The sequence below is a fragment of the Colletotrichum karsti genome (assembly GCF_011947395.1).
Source record: "Colletotrichum karsti strain CkLH20 chromosome Unknown Scaffold73, whole genome shotgun sequence".
NCBI classification, from domain to species: Eukaryota; Fungi; Ascomycota; class Sordariomycetes; order Glomerellales; family Glomerellaceae; genus Colletotrichum; species Colletotrichum karsti.
In genome coordinates, this window is record NW_024065973.1 from 30808 (window position 1) to 55841 (window position 25034).

General features: G+C 54.2%; 9 protein-coding genes across 9 annotated transcripts; 6 read left to right on the forward strand and 3 right to left on the reverse strand.

The window, feature by feature from the left end:
- Nucleotides 1–904: 904 nt before the first annotated feature.
- Nucleotides 905–4320, forward strand: CkaCkLH20_13114 (potassium/sodium efflux P-type ATPase; the record flags this gene model as incomplete). Its single annotated transcript, XM_038895825.1, has 4 exons — nucleotides 905–1159; nucleotides 1213–1478; nucleotides 1532–3212; nucleotides 3268–4320. The coding sequence occupies 4 exons, from the start codon at nucleotides 905–907 to the stop codon at nucleotides 4318–4320; spliced, it is 3255 nt and encodes a 1084-aa protein (XP_038738858.1).
- A 1085-nt stretch (nucleotides 4321–5405) lies between these two features.
- On the forward strand, nucleotides 5406–6510 carry CkaCkLH20_13115 (uncharacterized protein; the record flags this gene model as incomplete). The annotated part of the gene is made up of 2 exons (XM_038895826.1): nucleotides 5406–5573; nucleotides 5623–6510. The coding sequence occupies 2 exons, from the start codon at nucleotides 5406–5408 to the stop codon at nucleotides 6508–6510; spliced, it is 1056 nt and encodes a 351-aa protein (XP_038738859.1).
- Nucleotides 6511–6877: 367 nt separating this feature from the next.
- CkaCkLH20_13116 (uncharacterized protein) lies at nucleotides 6878–7144 on the reverse strand (the record flags this gene model as incomplete). Its single annotated transcript, XM_038895827.1, has 1 exon — nucleotides 6878–7144. One exon carries the CDS (start codon nucleotides 7142–7144, stop codon nucleotides 6878–6880), a length of 267 nt encoding a protein of 88 aa, XP_038738860.1.
- A 521-nt stretch (nucleotides 7145–7665) lies between these two features.
- CkaCkLH20_13117 (short chain dehydrogenase reductase family) lies at nucleotides 7666–9711 on the reverse strand (the record flags this gene model as incomplete). Its single annotated transcript, XM_038895828.1, has 3 exons — nucleotides 7666–9347; nucleotides 9407–9421; nucleotides 9489–9711. 3 exons carry the CDS (start codon nucleotides 9709–9711, stop codon nucleotides 7666–7668), a joined length of 1920 nt encoding a protein of 639 aa, XP_038738861.1.
- A 1747-nt stretch (nucleotides 9712–11458) lies between these two features.
- CkaCkLH20_13118 (linoleate diol synthase) lies at nucleotides 11459–14864 on the forward strand (the record flags this gene model as incomplete). Its single annotated transcript, XM_038895829.1, has 5 exons — nucleotides 11459–11759; nucleotides 11814–12061; nucleotides 12113–12311; nucleotides 12365–14379; nucleotides 14430–14864. The coding sequence occupies 5 exons, from the start codon at nucleotides 11459–11461 to the stop codon at nucleotides 14862–14864; spliced, it is 3198 nt and encodes a 1065-aa protein (XP_038738862.1).
- Nucleotides 14865–16218: 1354 nt separating this feature from the next.
- CkaCkLH20_13119 (trypsin) lies at nucleotides 16219–17352 on the forward strand (the record flags this gene model as incomplete). The annotated part of the gene is made up of 1 exon (XM_038895830.1): nucleotides 16219–17352. The coding sequence occupies one exon, from the start codon at nucleotides 16219–16221 to the stop codon at nucleotides 17350–17352; it is 1134 nt and encodes a 377-aa protein (XP_038738863.1).
- A 611-nt stretch (nucleotides 17353–17963) lies between these two features.
- Nucleotides 17964–20912, reverse strand: CkaCkLH20_13120 (BTB/POZ domain-containing protein; the record flags this gene model as incomplete). The annotated part of the gene is made up of 7 exons (XM_038895831.1): nucleotides 17964–18809; nucleotides 18869–18998; nucleotides 19048–19093; nucleotides 19979–20063; nucleotides 20112–20594; nucleotides 20648–20710; nucleotides 20838–20912. 7 exons carry the CDS (start codon nucleotides 20910–20912, stop codon nucleotides 17964–17966), a joined length of 1728 nt encoding a protein of 575 aa, XP_038738864.1.
- Nucleotides 20913–22773: 1861 nt separating this feature from the next.
- Nucleotides 22774–23328, forward strand: CkaCkLH20_13121 (3-oxoacyl-acyl-carrier-protein synthase; the record flags this gene model as incomplete). The annotated part of the gene is made up of 1 exon (XM_038895832.1): nucleotides 22774–23328. The coding sequence occupies one exon, from the start codon at nucleotides 22774–22776 to the stop codon at nucleotides 23326–23328; it is 555 nt and encodes a 184-aa protein (XP_038738865.1).
- Nucleotides 23329–24049: 721 nt separating this feature from the next.
- Nucleotides 24050–24819, forward strand: CkaCkLH20_13122 (uncharacterized protein; the record flags this gene model as incomplete). Its single annotated transcript, XM_038895833.1, has 2 exons — nucleotides 24050–24253; nucleotides 24370–24819. 2 exons carry the CDS (start codon nucleotides 24050–24052, stop codon nucleotides 24817–24819), a joined length of 654 nt encoding a protein of 217 aa, XP_038738866.1.
- Nucleotides 24820–25034: the final 215 nt, after the last annotated feature.

Consider the following 25034-nt stretch of genomic DNA (forward strand, 5'->3'; position numbering starts at 1 on the left):
ACGTCTAATTAATTACCGCTCCACTGCGATCGTCCGCTCGCCCGCCAAGGTCATACTGCCCGGGCAGCCAGCCGTTCGTCCTCCCTCCCTCAAGATGCAGATGCAGCTATCATCACGGATGCCGTCCTCGTCTCGTTCCGCCTTCCGCTCGTGTGTGGCTACTTTCCGCCGGCCTTCGTTTGTGAAGTCGAGCGGCGGCCTCGACTGACATCATCCATCCCGCCCTCCTCTCCTCTCACGGCATTCCTGCTGCAGAAGAAGAGCCTGCGCCCTCCCTCCGCCAAGAGGGCCAAGAGGGCCAAGATGGCCAAGATGCCTCTAATGCTTGACGAATGGGTCCATCTTCTCGCCGCGACCAGTCAGAACATCGTCGAGGCAAAAATTTTTGCCCCAACGTCTCCAACCTGCAGGCAGAGGCAGGAGGCGTTGCGAGCTTGTTCCCACCATTTCTTGCTCCTGGTCTGGTTCTTGGTTTCTTATCGGTGAACTCGCCGGTGGCTGGCTGCCGTTTCATTCGCATTGGTATGATGAGACCCAAGACCGACCATGGTGAATTCAAAAGCAGGCCCATCCCCTTGGAATGTTTTCTGTCCGTTTCAACTCATTGTCGATTGCTCCTCAATGACCCCTCAAGTCACCACCTGTCATTGTGTCGCAACCCTCACCTCCCCGTGCTGAGCTGTCGTTGAACCATTGCTGTTGCTCTGCCGCACCAAACGGTTGAACGTTTAATAGTTCTCGGTACCCCCGGTTCCCCCCAACTCAATTGTCGTTTCAATCCATTGACAGAGTCATCATTCTCACCAAATCCTCTCGACGAACATTCCCCTGCTTACCCACCCATTCAACCCGCTACTTGTCTTGTCGTCCGGGAAGATTAGTTCATCAACTGCTATCGGCCGCCATGGGCAAATCCAAAGCAGCCAAGCCCGACGAGAATCACGTCTCTGGGCAATCCAACAAACCACTCACTCAGCCCGCACATGCTCTCTCCCATCAACAGGTGGCTGATGAACTTCACGTCAACACCCTCGATGGTCTCTCTGCTGCTGACGCCAAGTCTCGCCTGGAAGAGTTTGGTAACAATGACCTTGGAGAAGCCGAGGGTGTCCAGCCCATCAAGATTATCATCGCTCAGATCGCCAATGCCATGACCATGGTGAGCCTCTCGGTGCCCCATCTATTGACACGGAGCTAACCTTACTGTCCCAGGTTTTGATTCTTGCCATGGCCGTCAGTTTCGGCATTGAGTCCTACATTGAGGGCGGAGTCATCACCTTCGTCATTCTCCTCAACGTTATCGTGGGCTTCTTCCAAGAATACTCCGCAGAGAAGACCATGGATTCCCTCCGCTCCCTCAGCTCCCCGACAGCCAACATTGTCCGCGATGGCGAGTCTATTGTCGTCCCGTCTGGCGAAATTGTTCCCGGCGATGTCGTCGAGATCAAGACCGGTGACACCATCCCGGCAGATGTCAGGTCAGATGTTCCATCTCCCCGCATTTTCTGGAAGCGACTAAGTAGGCCGTTAGGCTCATCGAAGCCGTCAACTTCGAGACCGATGAGGCTCTATTGACCGGCGAATCCCTCCCCGTGCGTAAGAACGAAGACGCCACCTTCCCCGAAAAGACCGGTCCCGGAGACCGCCTCAACGTCGCGTACAGCTCCTCCAGCGTCACGAAGGGTCGCGCCAAGGGAATCGTCTTCGCGACCGGCGTCTATACCGAGATTGGCGCTATCGCTTCCGCTCTCCGCAAGAAGGATTCCAAGGTTCGCGAGGTCAAGCGTAAGCCCGATGGACGCGCCGGCCCTCACCGGTATCTTGAAGCCTACACCTTGACCTTTACTGATGCCATCGGTCGGTTCTTGGGCGTCAACGTCGGTACCCCGTTGCAGAAGAAGCTCTCCAAGCTGGCCATGCTACTTTTCGGCATTGCCATCGTGTTTGCCATCATTGTCCTGGGCGCCAACAAGTTCGAGGCCACCCAGGAAGTCATCATCTACGCCGTGGCCACCGGGTTATCCATGATCCCCGCAAGCTTGGTCGTTGTGCTCACCATCACAATGGCCGCCGGTACCAAGCGCATGGTCAAGCGCAACGTCATTGTTCGCAACCTCAAGTCTCTCGAAGCACTCGGCGCCGTGACGGACATTTGCTCCGACAAGACGGGCACGCTGACCCAGGGCAAGATGCTGGCTCGTGGTGCATGGCTCCCAGGAATGGGAACCTACACGGTTGAGAACTCGTCGACGCCCGTTGACCCCACCGAAGGAGATATCCGCTTCGACGAGCGATCGCCTAGACATCTGGACTTCAAGAAGGGCGGCGATGCCTGCGGATCCGTTCTCGAGCCACAGGAACTCTTGCAAAACAGCAAGGCGGGTCTCGCAGCCTTCCTTCATGTTGCCTCGCTCGCCAACCTCGCAACCATCAACAAAAAGGACGACCAGTGGCATGCCCGAGGCGACCCTACCGAAATCGCCATCCAGGTCTTCGCCTCTCGCTTTGATTGGAACCGTCTGCGCTTGACCACTGGCGACAATCCGGAGTGGAGCGAGATTGCCGAGCTGCCCTTCGATTCCGACGTCAAGCGCATGTCCGTCATTATGAAGCACAACACCACCAACGAGTACTACGCCTACACCAAGGGTGCTGTGGAGCGCGTCATTCAGACCTGCACCAAGTACACCCCGCAGGACTCTGGCGACCTGGTCGACATGACACCCGAGTTCCGAGAGGAGATTCTTCGCAACATGGAGGCTCTTGCAGGTCTCGGTCTCCGAGTGTTGGCGCTGGCTAGCAAGCCTTTCGATGGCACGCCGAACAAGGGCGACGAGATCGACCGGGCCTCGGTCGAATGCGATTTGGTCTTCCGCGGCCTCATCGGTCTCTACGATCCCCCCCGTCCCGAATCCGCCCCGGCTGTTCGTCAATGCCACGAAGCAGGCATCTCAGTTCACATGCTCACGGGCGATCATCCGGAGACTGCAAAAGCCATCGCCATCGAAGTCGGCATCCTGCCCCATCGCATGGAACGCGTTGCTCGAAACGTTGCTGATGCCATGGTCATGACGGCTACGCAGTTCGACGACCTGAGCGACGACGAGGTTGATAAGCTGCCGGTTCTCCCTCTCGTTATTGCCCGATGCGCCCCCAGCACTAAGGTCCGGATGATTGAAGCCCTCCACCGCCGAAAGAAGTTTTGCGCCATGGTAAGTTTTGACTCCCACAATGTCAGACGGAATTTCGCTAACAGTGATCTTGAAGACCGGTGATGGTGTCAACGACTCCCCTTCTCTCCGCCGTGCCGACGTTGGGATCGCCATGGGCCAGTCTGGTTCCGATGTCGCTAAGGATGCTTCCGACATTGTTCTGACGGACGACAACTTCGCGTCCATCGTCGCCGCCATTGAAGAAGGCCGCCGCATCTTTGACAACATCCAAAAGTTCGTCCTTCACGTCCTCGCTGAGAACATTGCCCAAGCTGGAACACTCCTGGTCGGCCTGGTCTTCAAAGACACCAGAGGTTTGTCCGTGTTCCCGCTCGCGCCGGTGGAAATTGTCTGGATCATCATGGCGACCTCGGGCATGCCCGACATGGGTCTTGGTTTCGAGCGTGCGGTCCCGGATATCATGCGCCGCCCTCCCCAGTCACTCAAGACTGGTATCTTCACCATGGAGTTCCTGGTCGACATGGTCGTGTATGGACTGTGGATCGCCGCGCTTTGTCTGTCAAGCTTCTCTCTGGTAGTCTACGGCTTCGGCAACGGAGAATTGGGAGAGAACTGCAATGGGTCGTACAGCGATTCTTGCGATGTCGTGTTCAGGGCTCGCGCGACTACCTTTGCGTGCTTGACGTGGTTCGCTCTGTTCTTGGCTTGGGAAATGGTGGACATGCGCAGATCCTTCTTCCGCATGCAGCCGGGGTCGAAGAAGTACTTCACCCAATGGATGATTGATGTCTGGCGAAACAAGTTCCTGTTCTGGGCCATCATGCTTGGATTCGTTACTTTGTTCCCCCTTCTGTACATCCCGGTCATCAACACCGTGGTCTTCAAGCACAAGGGGATTTCGTGGGAATGGGCTATTGTCTTCATCGCCGCCGGTCTGTTTTTCGCCGGCGTTGAGGCGTGGAAATGGGGAAAGAGGGTCTTCTTCAGGAGAAAGAATAAGAAGGCTCACGGCGTTGCTTGGAAGGATCTGGACATCGAGCAGAGGGTCTTTGGAGACTATCTCACCAGCTCCTCCGACGATGACCACAGGACCGAGATCGGTGATGATGATGCCTACGCCGAGAAGGAGGGCCTGGAGAAGCAGTAGGCTACGGAAGATGCTGCCAGCAGAACTTTGCGTGTCGAGTCCGCACGTAAACGACAACGAAGAGGCATGTGGTAGAGCCTGAGATGGGAATAATTAACGCGAAGCGCAGAAGTAGTGTAGGCTTAATTGTACTCTCCTTGTCTACCATACTGTGCCTTTTATCGTATTCTGCCACCAACACGCTCGATTTTGAATTCCGTGAATCTTAGGCCTACGACTCTTCATGCTAGTTATGCTCAAAGAGTAGGCGATGGTCTAGCGCGGAGGGCCCTAAAACATTGACCGCAAAGTAGCTCTGATGAGTGTGACGGACCGAAAGTAAGTCACATCCAGGCCAGATGGATTGCCTCGGCCGCACGGAGTGGAATGAGGCTATTCACAGTTTGTCAGCACGCCGCAGATCCCAGACGATCTTCTCTATTCACAAGATCTATCAGGTTCCGCTTGTACCCATCAACCAGCTCAGATCGGGCATGTTCCTGCTGCATCACAAACGGGGCTCTCGGCCACCGTACCTGGACCATTCTGGAAGCCAGTTCACCGCTGAAGGATTTGACTAATCACTTACACAAAAATGAGGGCATGTTCTCCGCACAGCATGGGCTGATCGTCACCACTTTTTCTTCGGCAATTGGCTCTCACAGGCCCGTCACACGTGGCGCCATGTCAACCTTGAATGCTTGATTAATCAGACCGCGCAAATTTCCGCTACCTTCTCCAAATCTAGGCTCTCTAAAGAAATCCCCGGAAGGTGTTCTACAGAGAAATCCCCGAGGCCCGGGCAAGAAACGGGAAGGTCGGCGGGCGGAACGGGGCCGCGACAGGGTTAGTACGGCTGTCGAGTCAGTAAAAGAGTGTCGAGCAGTGTCGCATCTCCGACCCCATAGTGACGGCATGAGTTGTCATTGCGTCATGCCGACTGTAGACTGTGCTGGAATCTCGCAGCTTCGAACCCCACGATGGTCTCCAACGATCGGTTTCGTATCGTATATAACGCCGTTGGCTGTAAAGAGAACATCTAGGCAACCGATTTGAGAGACAGTCCTGTGAACTCAATACTCAATTGACATTTCGCAACATTCGTCATGGCACCCACAACCACCAACTCCTGGTCCATCACCGGCACCAGCAAGGAGAACTGGGACTCTCTCGAGTTCAAGAAGGACGTCCCCCTCCCTCAACTCGGCGACTACGACGTTCTCGTCCAGATTGAAGCCGTTTCCCTTAACTTCCGTGATCTGGCCATTCCCAAGGTAAAAACTCCAATCATCACTACAACCAAGGCACAACTGACACGCGCAGGGCCTGTACCCCTTCCCCGTCAGCTTCCCCCGCGTCCCCGCCTCCGACGGCGCCGGCCGCGTCCTCGCTGTCGGCCCCAAGGTGACCCAGGTCTCCGAGGGGGACAACATCTGCACTCTCTTCAACCAGCACCACCAGTCCAACCCCATCACACCCCTCGCCGTTCGCAGCGGTCTCGGCGGTGCGCTCGACGGAACCCTCCGCCAGTATGCCGTCTTCCCGGAGCATGGCGTTGTCAAGTCACCCAAGACCCTAAACGCCGTCGAGGCCAGCACCCTCCCCTGCGCACCCCTGACCGCCTGGAACGCGCTTTACGGCCTGCAGTCCAAGGCCCTCAAGCCCGGCGACTTCGTCCTCACCCAGGGCACCGGCGGTGTCAGTCTGTCCGCGATCCAATTCGCCGTCGCCGCGGGCGCGACCGTCATCGCGACGACTTCGTCCAAGGAGAAGGGCGAGCAGCTGCTGAAGCTGGGCGCGCACCACGTCATCAACTACAAGGAGACGCCGAACTGGGGCGAGGTGGCCAAGAGCCTGACCCCGAACAACGTCGGTGTCGATCACATTATCGAGGTCGGAGGCCCCGGCACCGTCGCCCAGTCGCTCAAGGCCGTGAAGTTGGAGGGTGTCATCTCCATCATCGGCTTCCTGTCTCACGGAGAGACGCCCAAGGACCAGCCGACGCTTCTGGATGCGCTTGCGAACATCTGCACCATCCGCGGACTGTTCGTCGGCTCCAAGCAGCAATTTGAGGAGATGAACCAGGCCATCGACGCGAACAAGATCCACCCCGTAGTGGACCAGAAGATCTTTGGCTTCGAGGAGGTGAAGGAGGCGTACCAGTACCAGTGGGATCAGAAGCACTTTGGAAAGGTCTGCATTAAGATCTAGGGTAATTAAGCGAGATCGGACAGGTCGCCAATAATTATGTAGTTACGAACACCATAAAGAGTTTCATTTTCAGGACATGCAAGTGAGATGAAAATGCTGCATCCCGTAGGAGTCAGGGCTCCTCCGCTTATGAGTGTGTGAGCGTTGCGCGCAAATTTGGTCGGGAAAAAAAATTGGTATTCAATGCCGACGTGATAATGTCGCACAGAGAGTTTACATTGCCCTTTACGATTTGTCCAGCATCTTCGGCCACCTTGGTTGTGGTCCCTAAGACAATTGAGCCTTCGCACAGGCACAGGTTCTCCTCCTCGGTATATGTGTTCATCGGCATTCGCTCGTTTTAAATTGTAATCCACGCCTCATTATTTCATGACTTGCGATCCAATACGTCCTCAATGCGACCGGCCTCTCGCGGACCGCCACGCAGAACACGTCCATCCACGATAGGTCGGCCATGGGAATCGTACTCGAGCGTCTCGGTGTACATCGGTTCTCCGGACCGCTGCGACGCGGTCTTGATGGTGGTGCCTTCGGGCGTTTTCTGGGTCTGCTTCGCGTATCGCTGGCTGTCCGTCTTGCCGTTCCATGAGACGGAGGAGGAGAAGGATACTGACGACGAACTCCAGATAGGCATAGCGATGGTTTTTGGCAGGAAGTATGTTTCGATCGGATTGTTGATTGACAGACTGGCTGGTGGTTTGGAGGTGGAAGAGGTAGGACGCGAGTGAAGAAATGCCTTGTACCTTCAGATGTACGTCATTGCTCCACCACTCCTGAATACGTCATGCGCTGATGTGCGCGCACACCGAGCCGAGCGGGTTTGGGTTTAATGCACACACTCTTTCTTTCCTGACACAGAGAGGATCTAAGAATCTGTCCAGATTGTATCCGGCTTCTGTCATGCTTCTATCTATCAAGCTTCTGTTAAGCTAACGTCTCGCTTGAGTCCGACATACCTTGAGGGAATGACACAAGCTAGAAGCGGAGAAGTGCGACAGACTAACCGATCCAAGGGATGCATTCCTACAGAACGGACGAGCTAGCGTGGAATCCAGAAGCTGCACGATACTCTCTACCTGCACCTCAATCTCAAGCATGTGCATGCCTTTGGGTTCATAGGGGCAGAATGGATTTAGCTTCGTATTCCTCTCATTTTCAATTTGTTTGCTCACTTTCCAGCTTGGTCTTGCGCATCCATATCTCATCAATAAGGTCGCCCTCGCCTTGGACGCACACCCATTCACCCATTCCATATTCCTTCGGAGCTACGCGGCATCCCCTGCCTCCACCCCCTACGATCAAGTTACCAGGTCTGTACTTGTGATCTCTTTCCATCCTTCGAATGACACTGCCGTGAATCCTCACTTTATCCGGCACATCGCGCACCTCGCCTCTCGGCAGCGGCCATCGAATCGGTTTCCAACTACCGTCGGGCCTCAAGTCAAGTCGGCGAAACGGCAAGTGCTCCATGACGCGCCACATGAAGACGGTAGCAGGATGCATTCCGCAAGAGAAGTCGAGTGAATCGTGAATGTCCGCCTCGTGGGCCGTGTGTATCATTTCGCTGAACATAGTGCTGGTGTGCACACGAGTGAGCCGCTCGGCATCTTCGTCCGTCCGACCTTTCGACGAGCCACCCGGAGAAGCGGTCGGAGAGCCGAGCGGAGACGGAGCATCCACATGGATTTCCGGCACAGTCGAGGTATCGCCGGTCACGTTGGGAGATGATACCCCGGTAACTGACTCAACGCAGCCCAGGTATTCAAGCTGTTCGACATCAAATGCGAGACCTGCACGAATAGCTTCCCGCACCATCCAGACCAGTGGGATGTGGCTGGCGTTCTTGCGGCCCGCGACGGCATCCCAACCTCCGCCGATATCGCCATGGCCGCCGGAGAACCACACCTCGTCCACATCTTGTCCATGCTCGTCATCTGAGTCGTAGATGAGATCTTCCACTGGGGGCTTGGAATTGACCGAAGATGCATCCTCCATGTCTCCTTGGTGCGACCGATCCGTGGTTCTCGACTTGGACCTGGTCCTTGAGCGAGTCCGAAAAGGCGCCGGGTGTTCCGCATCCTCCGGCTGGCCGTGATCTTGCCTCCGGCCACGGTCCTCCAGGGCAACCATGTCATCGGGGGCAAGGGTAGATCGCCGTCCCGGTCTGTACTTTTCCTGCATTTCTTGCACTTTTTCGTTGATGGGGTGGTGTTCCATCATACGCTTGGCGGCGTTCTTCTTGCGGCTTTTCCTTGGCTCTTGGTAGATGAGGTCTTGTCGGAACTTGGCTCGCCGCTCGTCGATGCTCACGGCATGCCTGATGACCTTGGCCGAGCTCCGAGCCGTATAGGGGAACTTACTGCGCTGCATCCATGCCGTCTCGAACCGGGGAACACTGTTGACAGTGTCAAAAAGCCCCAGAAATCGGATTCGTCGAATCGGTCGCGAAAATGTTTCCCGGAATCCTTTGAGGAATTGGTACATCTTCTCGCGATCTTCCTTGCCCTCTGGGGTGGAGTTGGTCCTGCGAGCTTGCCACTGGGAGAAAGCGTTCCACGCAAATGCAACCATCTCCTCGTTTCCGTGAGCAAGCAGACCCACGAAGTCCAACATCTCGGCCAGGAATCTGGCAACGTAGGCGCCCCGAGAGAAACCAAACATGTAGATGTCGTCTCCGGGCGAGTAGTATCGCATCAGAAATCGATAGCCGCCCACGACATGCTGGTCGAAGGAGGACCCGATCGCCGAGTCTTTCGCCATCTGGTAGTATGACTTGCACTTGGCTCGGAGACCATTATGCGTCAGGTTTTCCGAGACGACGTAGGTCCCGATACCAGCTGCCGTCGACGTATCAGTGCCTGTACACCGTGTTTTTGAATGAAGGCTCGAGACTTACGTTGGTAGTAATGGACTGTTTGCTGCATCAGCTGGTTGTTCATCGTCATGAGTGTACGGACGGGCTGCGTGTATAGACTCACACTGGTCATTGGCCGTACTGTCCAGCATGCGAAAAATCTTCAATATGTTGCTGTCGCTGTCGTCGCCCCGAAACTTGTTGCCTGTGCCATCGAAGCAGAGAATTAGCTTTCTTCGAGGGCCACACAGCTGGCGGGCCCGAAAAGCATCATCATCGGATGGGCTGCCGGCTTTTCCTCCGTTCACGGCTGCCTGATGAGGATGTTTGAGCAGGTCGGGATGCATCGAAGTAGAGTCTGATTAAGGCCCTTGAGAAGTACCTGTCACTGATGTGTCCCAGCGAGCCGGTGCAGTGTCGGGAGATCACGAACTTGTCAGCCGTCAAAGTGGATGCTTCCAGTCACATCATATACCGGCCAGGTTCTCATATGTGGCTCATTCCAATGGATTCTTCAGGAATTATGACGGTATCGCGCGCAGCGCTAGGCCCTCGCGAGTGATATGCAGCCAGGTAAAAGCCAGGGCGAGACCTGCGTCACTAGACGGTATCTCAAAGCTATACTCATGCCGCACAACTTTGATTTCCACGGTAGCGGCGGCTTTTCGGCAAGCCTCTCGCGTTACTCAGCATCGTTCGCTTGATGTCGTGAAATGATGCCTGGCCAAGAGGGGAAGATCGACAATCTCGGTCAACACTGGCCCAAGATTGCACTGCACATCAGCGGTTGCGACAACTGGACCATAGACCTTCTTGTGAGAAAGATCTACGATGCTCAGTACTATTGAATTGCCAGTCTCTCATTTAGTCTAAACAGTCGATCGTTAGACATCTGTTTTCGGCCGTGTACGAGACAGCCTTATCCCAACTTGCTCAGGCTGGGTTTACAGAGACATGTCTTGGGCCCAAATTTCGAAAGTTGGTCCTGGATAAGGCATGGGCTTGGCTTATAATGTCTTTGCTGGGAAGAGCCAAAAATCAAACTCCAAGGAGTCGGACTTACACAGGGATAAGTGAGCACGGCATGAAAGAATGTAAGACACCGATACACCACCAAATCACAGCAGCCAGTGGTATCATTTACCTTGCTCACCCTGGCGGGGAAGACGTGACATCACCAAGAGCTGAATAGCATTGTCTTGCCGTGCAATCGTGTAGCATTCTTCGAGCGAGACATGATCAGCGATTATAAGGCTTCTGCCGCCGATGGCTAATACCGGCCCAAGCGCATCCGTACTCGTAGTTTGGGACACATTAAGAACGGCTCGGCGCTTCAACGAGACATGCGTCGAAGCCCTTGCTTGGCAAAGTACCTTCACATGAAGAAAACTTGGCGCAAAAAGTAGGGAGGCTATTCGTTGAACTCGATCTAATTGCACGGCATACACGAGCTCAAGGAGCACACAGTGGGTATTATTGTTGATCAAGAATGTTACCATCACACGATTCCCATTAGTTTTGTTGCCCAGCGGGGTTATCATTCCGCGCTCGGGATGGGCGAAAACGATGGTTTCTCCAGATGTTGTGCACCCTTCACCGACATGGCTGTTCATCCAACTGCATTGAGATGATTCGCCAACGCCGTCCCGGCGGTTGCAATGCAACCACGGCTGTTACTACTGAACCACCTGTTGAGGAAGCCTTGATGGAGACTTGGACTGGGTAGCGATCGCTCCCTAGCGTTGCCGGACGGGATCAACGCGGCCGCTTGCAGGGACACATCCGGCCGATACGCTAGTCGCGAGAAATCCGGTCTTAGACATGATCTAAGACAGTTGAAACCTATCGTTGCGTTCCTGTTTGCCGTTGATATTTGGCTGTTTGCTAACGCGCTGGCTCGCGACGCTGTGTTTGCCGAGAAAAAGCTTGCATACCCATGCCGAAAGATGAGAATCCTTGACTTGGAAGTGCGGCCTGCCCCAGGCAGTTTTATTTCCATAAGAACAGGGTCGCCTCCTCGTCTCGTAAACCTCGTTCAGATTCCCGATTGTAAAGATCCACGAATCATCAACGAATTCCCGACCGTCTTTCACCATGAAGCGCGGAAGTCACTCAAGCGCCTCGGTTGAGCACGTCGACCATGATCATGGCCGTGCTCAGCTCAACGTCGCGAACCACAACGGGCAGCATGGAGTCCCTCGACACAAGCCGCGCCGAGATGTTCGAAGCAAAGGCGACCAGAACTACGGCAAGTACGATGCCAAGGTCACTGGCTCGCGAAAGGACAAACTGGATGCCAAGAGGCCATTACCAGTTCAGTTCGGCAATGGAACATACCCGATGGATAAGTCTCGTCCGGGGGTGATTCAGCACTTTAGATCCCTCCAGATCCAAGGTAAAAGATAATCAACTTACTTCAATCAATTAGCAATTCTGACCCTTCGCCTAGATGTCAAGACGCTGGCTCAGATCATCAAGAGCAAGCTCAAGCTTGAGAAGATCCAGGACGACAAGACCATGATCATGGAGCGTACCATCCAGATTGTCGCCAAGCTCCCGCATAAGTCCAAAGCGCGCGACATCCTGACCAACGTTTTCATCGAGGAGCTCTGGGGATCTCTCGAGCATCCCCCGCTTCTGTATTTGGATGACAACGAGCGGAAGTACAAGTATCGCCAGGCAGATGGATCTTGTAATGTGAGTCGCGATGTTGCACACTTACGACATCTGGATCTAACGAACCGCCAGAACCCGCTGTTCCCCATGCGAGGTGCCGCCGGCCAGCCCTATGCGAGGTCCGTGAAGCCACGGGTCGTCACGCTAGGAGCCCTGCCAGACCCGGAGTTGGTTTTCGACTCGGTTATGGCCCGACGCGAAAATGGATATAAAGAACATCCCAACCAAGTCTCCAGTATTCTGTGGTACTGGGCAACCATCATCATTCACGGTATGTGCCTCGACTTTTTGCTTTTGGTAGCATTATGTTCTGACCAACCTCAGATCTCTTTTGGACGGATCGCGACAACTCCAACATATCAAACACCTCAGCGTACCTTGACCTCTCTCCGTTGTATGGAAGCAACCAGAAGATGCAACGCTCAGTTCGTACCCTCAGGGACGGCAAGCTGAAGCCCGACGCTTTCGCCGACGGAAGGCTCAACGTCATGCCACCTGGGGTTTGCGTTCTCTTGATCATGTTCAACCGCTTTCACAACCATGTGGCGGAGAACCTAGCGGCCATCAATGAGGGCAACAGGTTTCCCCGTCCATCTCCAGGTGATGAGAAGGCCGTGGAGCACTACGACGAAGAGCTCTTCCAAACTGCAAGACTGGTCACCTGCGGCCTGTACATCAACATCACTCTGGTCGATTACGTCCGAAACATTGTCAATCTCAACCGAACCAACAGCACTTGGACGCTCGACCCGAGGCAAGAAGCTGGCAAGAGTGCGGGAACCCCAGATGGTGCGGAAATCGGAACGGGCAATGTCAACTCGGCCGAGTTCAATCTCTGTTACCGCTGGCACTCTTGCATATCTGACAACGACGATAAGTGGATTCAAAAGGCTTACGATAAGAAGCTGGAGACAGTTGTATCGACAGAAGCGTGGGACGAGGAAGCCAAGAAGATGATGGAAAAAATGAAGAAAGATCCTGGACTTCGCTGTTTCGGCAACCTCACAAGAGATAAGACGACTAACAAATTCAATGACGATGAACTCGTCGATTGCATCAAAAAAGCCATCAAGGATTGCGCAGGTTCTTTCGGAGCGCGAAACGTTCCCATGTCCATGAGGAACGTCGAGGTGGCTGGTATCAAGCAAGCGCGGGAATGGAACGTTGCCGGCCTCAACGAGTTCCGCAAACACTTCGGCCTCAAGCCGTACGATACGTTCGAGGAGATCAACCCGGACACCGACGTGGCGGAGAGTCTGAGGCATCTTTACCAGCACCCCGATAATGTCGAACTCTACCCTGGTCTTGTGTGTGAATCTGCCAAGCAGCCAATGTCTCCCGGTGTCGGAATTGCACCAACGTACACCATCTCCCGCGTCGTCCTATCTGACGCTGTGTGTCTTGTCCGTGGGGACAGATATTACACGATCGATTACACCCCTCGCCATCTCACCAACTGGGGCTTCAAGGAAGTAGAGTACGACTTGAACGTCAACCACGGCTGTGTCTTCTACAAGCTGTTCCTCAACGCATTCCCCAATCACTTCAAGAGCGACTCGGTCTACGCTCACTACCCTATGGTCACCCCTCCTGAGAATGTCAAGATTTTGGAGGAACTTGGAAGATACGAACTGTTCAGCGACGAAGAACCAGAGCCCGGACAGGGAGTGAGGCAGCGTCAAATGTCAACCAGTCCCGGCCCGTACAGTGTTACTTGGAACCACGGGCTTGAGCACCTCATCGGCAACAAGTGGACGTTGGGCGAGGATCCCATGCAGATGGAACATCAATGCATCGGACACCAATCCCAATGGGAGGCGGCTGTGAAGGACTTCTACTTCAAGGTGACGACGAAGCTTTTGCGCGAGAAGTCGTACACGCTGGGTGTTACGGGCAGGAAGCAGACGCAGGTGGACATCATCCGCGACGTCGGCAATTTGGCGCATGTCCACTTCGTGTCCCAAGTCTTCAACCTCCCCCTGAAGATAGAGGGCAATCCGAAGGGTATCTACACCGAGCACGAGCTGTACCAGGCCCTGGCTTGTATCCACAACTGCGTCTTCCTCAACAACGACGCGGTCAAGGCGTGGCCTCTTAGACAGGAGGCGAGGAAGGCCATGACACAACTGAGCAGAGCTGTCGAAAAGAGCGTCTCGTCTGCGACCGGCTTCCGTATTTTCGGTGGCGGTTCCGGCGTCGAGAGCGTCCCGTCAAACGTGTCGGCCTACGGAGCCAGCATGATGAAGGAGCTCGCCAGGGACGGTTCAAGTGCTAGTGAGATCACTTGGAACCACGTCCTTCCTACAATCGTGTCGTTGGTGCCGGGCCAAGCCAAAGTGGTAAGTTGCGTCCGCTGCCAAACCGAGAGCCCTTCACTGACAAGAAGCAGTTCGCTGAAGCGGTCAACGCTTGCCTCGATGATCCGAATCTTGTGTACGAGATTCACAGGGTGGCCAGGTCTGGGCAGGGCGATGACCGGTTGCTGAGTCTCGCGATGCAGTGCATTCACTCCTCGGGCGTGGCCACCGCAGACGACGGTCTAGGAGCTCATGCATGCCTCACCGCCGGTGTGAGCAGAGCCGCCATGGTCGGGATGTTCAGGGCGCTATTTCAACTGGATGCTGTGGAACGACCGTTGGCGCCCATGAACTGGGAGGTGGAGGGTGCGGAAGAACGCGCTGTTCAGCCTCAGGGCATTTTGAAGAAGGTGAAGAAGAAGAACGGTCACTACGAATACCTGACGGAGGATTGGGGACAGACTGGACCTTTCCCCATGACCATGAAGATCAGATGGAGGCCTTTCGAGGAACGGAGCGACGATTAGTCTCGTATTGGATAGTTTTAATAAGTTAGACTACCAACTTCCTACCAAAGTAGGGGAGGGTGTGCTGCCAATGATTACCTACCACAGAAAGACAAAACCTGCCATTCATTCGCTTGGAAATATTCACGAGCTGCTGATGTGTCTACCTGCTAACGACTGGTATGAATCGCTCTCACCAGATTGATCAGCTCAGAGCACAATTGGCACGAGCAAATTGAGAACAGAAAGATGTTTTTAAGTGGTATCATGGTACTATTAATTGTGACTCAATGCACTCACATAGTATTCACGCTCAATTGCCCAATAGATACCTAACTCTAGAGTTCTCAGCATTCAATTCGGTAGTCATTCTCATGTAAGTCATTGCATTCTAAATCCCGTGGTCGAACCACGAAGACAACCTTTCAACGGCGCTTAAGCATAATTCGTCGACCAATCCCGTGTTCCCACACTCATCATTCATCCCACGACCATTCCCTTTCCAGCCGCCAAGAGATTGTAGGGTTACCACGATTGATAAGGAAACATCTGAGAGGTGGAGGAATCGAATGCCAAGAAAAACGTGTTTCCACAAGGGGGCTGCAGTGGCACTTTGTTGATTCCCGTGGTCTGCGGCATCCAGGTCCGTCAGCTTTTATGCTGTCTCTCTGCCTTCCTAATACGCTCGGTCCTGCTACCTTCCCGAAAGGAGGGCCGACCGAGCGGGAGCCCGAGTCTTGCGGACTGCGCATGTTCAACGCCCGGTTCATGGACCCCGCTAAATGGAAACAACGCGGTCCTGCATCCATGTTACCGGCCTTCCGAATCTGAAGATACAGCCGCTCCGAGGCCGGTTTTCTCGACCTGACCTGCAATGCAAGCTAAGAGACGCAGCAACCCTTTGATGAAAGCCGCCGGAATGATACCCGTCACCTCTCCGACGCCTTCCTATTTAGCTACATGCCATCTGATCGCGGGGTAGCCGGTGATGTCGCGGGGCGAGCGCTTCTCGACTGCCTTTTCAGGAAGGCCATGTTGATATCAAGAAATCTTTCGTAGCATCACAGGATAGATGTCTTCTGAAGTGCCTTTTGAGGAAGGCCGTGGTGATATTGTGGCAACCTACAGTAACATCACATAGGCCTGTTGAGGAAGGAGGATATTGAGCATGCCTGGCGGACCGTCGACCTCTTTCTTGGACAGCTTTTGGACGGCGACATCAAGATGATGATGTGATTGCTCGTCGCGATACTAGGAGCTGGGAGCAGTATAAAGAGGTTGGAATATTCTCATTCAGTCCGGGAGTTTTCATCAGCATCCTCAACTCATCTGACTTCCTTCCATCTACCTACTTCTCGTCCTCACATTGCCAATCATGGAGCTCTCCAAGTACCTCGCCTTCCTCGCAGTGGTTCTGCCCATTGCCTACGGTGCTCCCACCGAGACCGCCACCAGCCTCCACCCCCAGATCCTGGCCGCCATGAAGCGCGACTTCGGTCTGGAGGCCAGGGAGGCCACTGCTCGTGTTGCCTTCGAGCAGCGGTCCGTTGATGTCATCGAGCAACTGCGTGGCTCGGCTGGTTACGCCGGCGCTTGGATCTCCGAGGACGGCACCACGCTCAGCGTCGGTGTCACCGACGAGGCCTTGGCCGCCGAGGTGACCGCCGCCGGCGCCACACCCGTGGTCGTTGCCAACGCCCTCAACAAGCTTGAGGAGGCCAAGGCGGCGCTCGACAACATTGACATCGAGCAATCCGCTGCTCGCGACGAGAGCTCTGCTTCCTCCGGCATCGCTTCCTACTACGTCGATGTCGCCGCCAACAAGCTCATCCTCGAGGCTCTGGAGGGCAGCACTGCCCACGCCGAGGCTCTGGCCACTCAGGTCGGTCTCACCGCGTCCGAGTTCGAGGTCGTTACCGTTGCGGACATGCCCTCCACCTTCGCCACTGTTCGCGGCGGCGATGCCTACCTCATCAACCGCTCTGCCCGTTGCTCCATCGGCTTCTCAGTCACCACTGGCTTCGTCTCCGCCGGCCACTGCGGTACCGTCGGTAGCACTGCCACCACCACCGGCGGCGCGGCTCTCGGAACCTTCTCCGGATCCGTCTTCCCCGGCAGCGCCGACATGTCCTACATCCGCACCGTCAGCGGCACCACCCTCACCGGAACCATCTACGGCTACAGCCGTGGCACCCTCCCCGTCTCCGGCAGCACCGCCGCCGCCGTCGGAGCCTCCATCTGCCGCTCCGGCTCCACCACCGGTGTCTACTGCGGCACCGTTGGCGTCCTCGGCGCCACCGTCAACTACGCTGAGGGACGTGTCACCGGTCTTACCCGCACTAGTGTCTGCGCCGAGCCCGGTGACTCTGGTGGTTCTTTCTACTCTGGCGCCCAGGCCCAGGGTGTCACCTCTGGAGGCTCCGGCGACTGCTCTTCCGGCGGCACCACCTACTTCCAGCCGGTCAACGAGATTCTGTCCACCTACGGCCTCACCCTGGTCAGGTCTTAATCGGACAGTCTAATGTCGACACAGCCGAGGGAGCTTCCTAACCGATATGAAGTTTCTGGACTTCGCGAGGAGGAAGGCAGATCTGGTGCTTGTGCTTGTTTTCTTTTCTTTTATATATAAAGAGTATTCTTTATCTTTAGGAATGAATTTTAGTTAACTGAGATGAATATATGTGCCTTGCCTGATAAATCTTTACACTCCAAACTTACACTGTGATCATTGTGTAGCTGTTCTTATCCAAGATACAGTATCTCTTAGCTAGGTTTCATACTAGCTGCTATCTTCAGTCGCTTAGCCTTACTTAATCTAAGAGACAAACTAGTAATAAAGGCCACAGAGGTGTTGTTTGCATGAATCTCTCCTCCTTCGACATTGAAGGTTCAATCATAGCATAAGTCACTAACTATCCGGCCTTAGTAGATTTGCGGTATAACTTTGTGTTTTATTTGAGAGGACTAAAGCATACAGGATCTCTTGCCCCTCTATTACTGAATGAGGGGAGAACCAAGACTACGTGAAGCGTAGGGTCAAGAACGAATGGATTGGCTAACTGCGTAAAGATCCAGCCCCCTTAGCCAAACTCAGCCGAAAGCTCGTCCAGGAAGAATTGCTCACACACTAAATCCTCCCTGCTGACGGACCTGCATTAAGATATCAAACATCATGTCTTTCGGCAGAGTGCGCATGACCTTTTGCATCTCAGCCTGGTCCATCAACTCGCCGTGGCGGGTGATCATTCCGACGACCACATCCTTCATCTTGCGGTCGTCATCGCAATCAGAACATGAGGTGTAAATCTTGTTCGCCGCGTGAAGAAACTCCTCGGTCTGCCATTGACTGTCTGCCTCGGATTTGAACTTGTCAAAGGCCAGCGATCGGAGACCGGAAATGTCGTACTTGCGTGACAGCGCGTACACGTTTGCGTGCAGCACGAGGCTCTTGTTGGCGGCTGCCTCTACTCCGTTGCTTTTGGACACGAACTCTTCCACCCGATGTGCGGGACTCTGCTTGGCCTCGAGAACTGCTCCGCCTCCTTCATTGTGATTCTCCTGGGTCTGACTGAGTGATGAATCGATTGCTATGAGCGATGAGACCGAGTCGCCCTGGGGACTCGGGGAGCCGAGGACTCCGTTCTCTTTAGCATGCGCCTTGGCGCGCTTCTTTTGCTTCTTGCTGAGTCGCTGAGGTTGAGGCGGGAGAAAGTCGTCCAGAGACTCAACGAGGTCCTCTGACTTTGCGTCTTTCTCGATTGGTTGGTCGTCTGACTTGACAGATTCATTGGGCCCGTCGTCATCTGTAGCGTGACCGTTGTTTTGTCCATTTGAATTAGGAAGACCATTGGCATGTAGACGGTCTGACGACTCTGAGGGGTAATCAAGGTGATAGAAATATCGAACGGCCATTCCAACTGCTTGTGGGTCGTCGTCGGACAAATTCAGATAGCCATCAGAGGCGGCCTATGAAGATCTCTTTTAAGAAATCGTCTTGCGGGAATCTATGCATTTGAGTTGCTTACCTTGGACTTGACATCACGGCACTGCTTAGCGAAGTATGCGGATCTTGGGCATACAATAGCCTTGTGAACCCGATACTCGAAATCACAACTGGCGATAGTAAGGTCTGAGAACTCAGGATCATAGTACAATCTGATGGTGTGTTAACAGTTATATTTCGGAGGTTGTCACCGGGACTTACTGCTTTAGAGAGCTTTTCAGCTCCTCGACGGCATCAACGCTCATATCTAGGGAACTCAGAAGACAGCAACTTGGAGAAGTATCGAGAAACAACCTGAGATGTCTATAAGTAAAACGAACTAAACCTGGGTTATAAGGAAAATATTTGTACTTCTCTCACCTCAATACCTTTGGGGAATATAACGGCTTAATGTTCTTTGGCAGCCCTGTCATCATTCAAGGCATCTAGTGCGCGCCTCGTCTTACCCACCATCACGCAAATGAATGGGAGGGTTAGGCCGTCCTGGGCAGCAATGAGGCGACTCGTATGGCAATTAAAATCCAATAGAGACTGCAATGGGCAGCATCCTGCGCCTGGGCAAGATGATTACGTACATAACACGCGACCCTGACGCAGCCTCTTCGTGATTCTTCCCCCATCTCCAACGGTCTGGACCATCAAACTTCTTCGATGCGGGATGGAGAGCCTCACTTTTGTGGCACACAGCTCTGTTATATGTGGTTGTTGGCGTCGACCTCGCGTCGCACAGCATGGGCAAATGGGAGCAATGCACTGAAACCTGGACACGCCCATCACCAGTGGATAAGTCCCGAGCAGGGACTTGACGTGAAGTCGACTTACCGGTGTCCAATCGCGCACCGAAAGAGACAACACCCTTTTGTGACCGAGTGCGGGGAATCGGCTGCCTTACATGCGTGGCGTCTGCACCCCGGGAAGCATGCTGACTTTTAATTATCTCGGTTGGTGTAGAGGAAGTGAGCGCACATCAATTGACTCCTTCGGCTTCTAACTGTTGATTGAGCGAGACAAATCAAACATCTCAGTTTTACATAGTAAGGTAGGCTTAACATTAAAGTGTAGCTGCATCAGATGCGATGCGACTGTTAACTGTTCTACATGCCAGCCTTCAACATGTTAAAGGCATACGCACGGCTGCCTTGAAAGCGCTCCTCCGCCGAGGTCCAGTTGATGATCTTCCAAACGTTGTCGATGTACGTCATCTTGCCATTTTGGTACTACAGGGTGTCAGTCGAATACACCAAACACGTGCGCGTCAAACTCACCTGCAGATAGTACGCATGCTCCCACATATCAATCCCGATGATGGGCACCTCTCCACCGACGACGGGATCCTGGTCTTTCGTCGTAACGATTCGCAAGCCGCCCTCCTCGCCAGGGGCCTTGACAAGCCAACCCCATCCAGAACCCTGAATACCCATCAGCGCAGCGGAGAAGGCGGTGGTGAAGCCGGCCAAGCTGCCGAACGTCGACTTGATATTCTTAACGAGCGAGGGGGCGGAGCCCTCGGGTTCTGAAGCATCCTTGGTGTCCGCAGGAGCGAGATTCTTCCAGAACAACGAGTGGTTGATGTGGCCGCCGCCGTTGAACTTGATCAAGTTCTGCAGAGCTATCTGGTCAGGGATGTTTGCATCTGCGACGGCCTTTGAATAGTTGCTAAGCGCGGCGTTGAGGTTCGTCACGTACGCCTGGTGGTGCTTGTCGTGGTGAAGGACCATGATTTCTGCGGATATGTGCGGCTCAAGCGCCTGGACTGCAGGTAAGTACGAGGTCTCCTGCTCCTGAGCGTTGGCTTACTCACTGTGTATGCATATGGCAAAGGAGGTAGAGAGTACGTCTGAACAGACAACTGTGGTGGATCTGTCTGATAGTTTCAGACAATTGATCAGTGTTAGCGGTGAATCATGGTAGTGATGGCCTTGACTAGCCGAAGAGAACATGCTGAAGCCCAAAGTGAGACCAACAGTTGATTGCTATGTATGAAAACCTACCATTTCTACATACTGGATCTGCTGAGCAAAATCGTTCGGAACGTATGAAGCTGTCGCCGTTGAGGAAGAGGCCATCGACGACAAAGAGGATGATAGACCGGCCATAGCTCCTTTGAGAAGAATATGCAAGCGACGATGTTGGCGGGGTATTGGTCTGATGTAAAGAAGAAGTATGACAACTAAGATGTTGGGGTAACAAGAGTCGGTGAGGCGATCCAGTGGATTCGATAGACGCTTTCTACAGTGGAACCACTTGAGGTCCTAGGATAACTCTAAGTGAAGCCTTGATTTGATCACTACTCCCCATAGAAATAGCTATGGAGAAATCGATTTGGGCAAGTGAAAGACAACTTGAGCAGTGAGGAAGTGTGACAGGAGGTACCTAATTGGGAAGGCCCTTGGACTTTCTAGCCACGTTGAGCTTTCCGCGCTTTCCGAGAATCAATACTTCTGTTCCTTGTTGCGGGGGTGGCTGAGGACTGTGGCTTACGTCCACCCATTCCGTTGGCCTGGGATATGTATCGTCGCTTATGAATTCATAGGCTTGTCGATCAGCAACAACTGAAAGCCAAAAAACCACATTGTACCTAGGTATTATATTCTAGTCCTCGCACGGGGCCGGAGAATCAGCTGTAGCGTAATGCAGTGGCCCAGTCTCTACCCGTTGAGGCCCGACCGAGTCCATGCGTCCACGGCGTAGGAATGGCTCGAGATGCGATTATAAAGCATTCGACTTTCTAGTTGATCATGTATTTCCTGTCTCGTTATCCAAGCTGCGATCCATGCAAAGGTCGGGCGGCAAATGAAGTCAAAAACAGACACACTGCTGGGGGTATTCATACATTCTGAATGCACTGAAGTACGTAGGATGACTTCGGATCGGGAATAGCTCATTCAAACTCATCTCCACTGGGTAGTCTACCCCCCGCCAACAATACAGTCAACTGCCAACGAGCTGCAACCTCCTCGTCGCACTTCCCCGGCGAAGCACGCAATCGCCTCACCCCATGACGAGCCCATCAGTCTCCCTCATCTGCATCAATTCTGATTTCCTTCGTCCGTTTAAGCTTCTGGGCCCAGTCTTCACGGAACAGCCCGATTGGATGCCGTCTTTAGACCAAAGATCGATCAGTTCTAGTCGAGGAACTCAATCTGAACTTGGCTGTTTCCTACCCCGGATTTTGCGAGCTGTCACGTCAACCTCTAAATGTGCATCACACACCTCACCGTGGACATCGCGAAGTCACGATATGCCCATCAACGAACATCAAGAACTCGCCGCGAACCTCGAGCTCATCCCCACCCAATCCTCCGATCTGTGGAGGCTCTCGGATGCAAATCCGCCCGAGCCGTATGCAATGCGGAATCCCGATTCCCCGCAGCCACGACTCGGGCTCCTGGCGGCGGAGGATGGCCTGGACACGATGTTTCCAATTTGTCAGCGCCCACCGGAAAGTGGCACCCGCTGGCTGGTCTTTGTGCTCTTCTGAATCTTCGTGTTTCTCGGCTGTCAAGTTAGCAGGCACGCAGGTCAGACTGATGGAGCCATTGGTTGCCCAGTGAGCACGGAAACCGGTGCTTCCCCCCCATGTCGTTGTCATTGACATGCCCGTCGTCTCACTGTCGTTCTATTCATATCAGCGCAGCCCAACCCGCAACGATGCATTAGTCAACCAGACCCGCCCGTCGAACTTGACAGAAACGCCCGATCACCAGCTCCTGCCTTCCACCGCCTTTTTTTGAGGACAGGTGGAAGGTTGCATCCAGCTCCAGCTCTCCTACGATCTTGCTGGCTTTGTTGTTGACATATAAACCGGCCCTCGATCCCTCCTAACATCGTCCATTCTGCAACATCAAGTCATCTACCAATTTCTATCCAGCAACCTCATACACCCACACAAAACCGCATCCGTCCGGCCAAACCACCACCGCTAAAATGACTTACACTCTCTACGACGCCTCCGTTCCCCTTCTCACCGCGGGTCTCAACACCCTGCTCAACCTCCTGACCAAGGCTGAGGCCTACGCCGCGGAGAAGGGCATCGACGTCAAGACGCTTCTCGATGCCAAGCTGGCCGAGGACATGTTCCCCTTCACCTTCCAATACCACGTCGCCACCGACTGCGCCGTCAAGATCGTCGCCCGCGTCCAGGGCAGCGAGCCCGAGGCGTTCGAGAACAAGTTCGAGAGCGTCGCCGACCTCCGCAAGCGCGTCGAGCACACGCTCGCCATCGTCAAGGCCGCCGACCCCAAGACCTTCGAGGACCGCACCGACGCCCTCGTCCCCCTCGGCCTCGGCTTCGGCAAGGGCGAGATGCAGATCCGCGCCCGTGACTACCTCGTCGCCTACGGCATGCCCAACTTCTTTTTCCACATCCAGGCCGCCTACAGCATCCTGCGCAAGGAGGGCGTCCCTCTCGGCAAGGCCGATTACCTTACTCCCTTCATGGGTCCCTTCGTCGAGCAGCACCAGAAGTCTCAGCAGCAGTAAACGGGGGTACGACGTGGTGAGAGGAGGAACGAATCGTCACAGGATGGCGCCCGGGACAATCGAGAATCGGGATTGATGAAACTGGTATACAGAAAAGGTTATAATAGAAACGAAGATAACGGCCTTGCGACTCCAATCTTTTGCCTCGTGACTTTTTGAATTGGCCGTGTGAGCACGTGGAAGTTTGACAATTGTTTCGGATGTCCTTGTGAATCGATTTGAACGCACTTAGTTACACGAGCAACAACCTCAACCGGGCTATACCGCCGCTTGACTTTCGCGTTTCTCATATAATGAAATTTGGCGACTTTGCCAGATGATTCGATTTCGAATTTCCCCTCATCAACAACCCCTCATTCAGGGGTTCGGGTGAAGCTGACTCATCATGACACTGGTGCAACAACACTGTGAACCAATTATGAAAATCTGGGTCGCTCTCCACTATCGGAGGAGACTCCGACCATCCGGCTCCGGCGCCCCGCAATAGCCCCGCAATAGCCCCGCTACCGCGCCGCGCCGCGCAGTGCCGCAAATTTCCAATTTTTGGTTTTCTTTTTTAGGTGTTTTTTTCCCCCCTCCACATTCACTCCGCTCCAAAAACAGCGTCACTATTACCTCCAGCCATAATAAGGTCTATCAGCATTTCGCTTGGCATTACTCGGCAATTTGCTCGATACGAAGAAAATATTTCCCCCGCCATACTTGCGTGCTTCAACACGCTATGCCTGCCGAACTCAGCGAGGCCGAGGCCCTCGCCACGCCCGAGTTCTGGAATGAGCGTTATACCCAGTCGGACGGCTCCAACCCGACGCACGAATGGTTCCGCACCTTTGCCGCGTTGGAGCCTTACTTTAAGAAACACCTCTTCTCTCAATACCCGCCGGAGACGGTGCCGCGCATCATGCATCTCGGCTCCGGCGATAGCGTATGTACAACGCTACCGACGACGATCTCATCCATCCCCAATCCCCTTCACTTGTGACCGTTCCACTTTCATCTCCATTCCCATCTCATCCGGACAGCACTCACTAACAGCCGCAGACCATCCCAGCCGATCTGGCAGAACGCGGCTACAAGAACCAGCTCTGCCTGGACTTCTCCACCGTCGTGGTCGACCTCATGAAGTCCCGCCATCAGCCACTCGGCGGCATCGAATGGCGCTGGGCCGACGTTCGCGACATGCCCGACGCTGCGCCCACTAAGTCCATCGACGTCGCCTTCGACAAGGGGACCATGGACGCCATGATCCACGGCTCTCCTTGGTCGCCGCCCGATGACGTCAAGGACAACACGAGTCGCTACCTTCGCGAGGTGCACCGCGCGCTCAAGGACGAAGGCGTCTTTCTGTACATCACCTATCGCCAGCCTCACTTCATGAAGCCGCTTTTGAACTCCGAGGGCCTGTGGGAGCTCGAGATGGATGTGTTGTCGGGCGGTGAGAGTTCTTTTGATTACTACGGCTTCATCTTGCGGAAGAAGGCCGAGCCATGACGAGTACGCATACGAGGATAGACAAAACTGCACGGGCTGTGTTTACTGCGGTAATCGCGAGAATAGAACATCTGACTATTAGTTGACCCCCCTATGCTGGTTGACCAGCCAAGTTACGTCCGTCGGAAGCATGGCAGGATGCTTGTCACGAGTGCTTCTTAACCGAAACATGTGCAATCCTCCTCAGAGGACGATTAAAAAGAAGGTCCACTGAC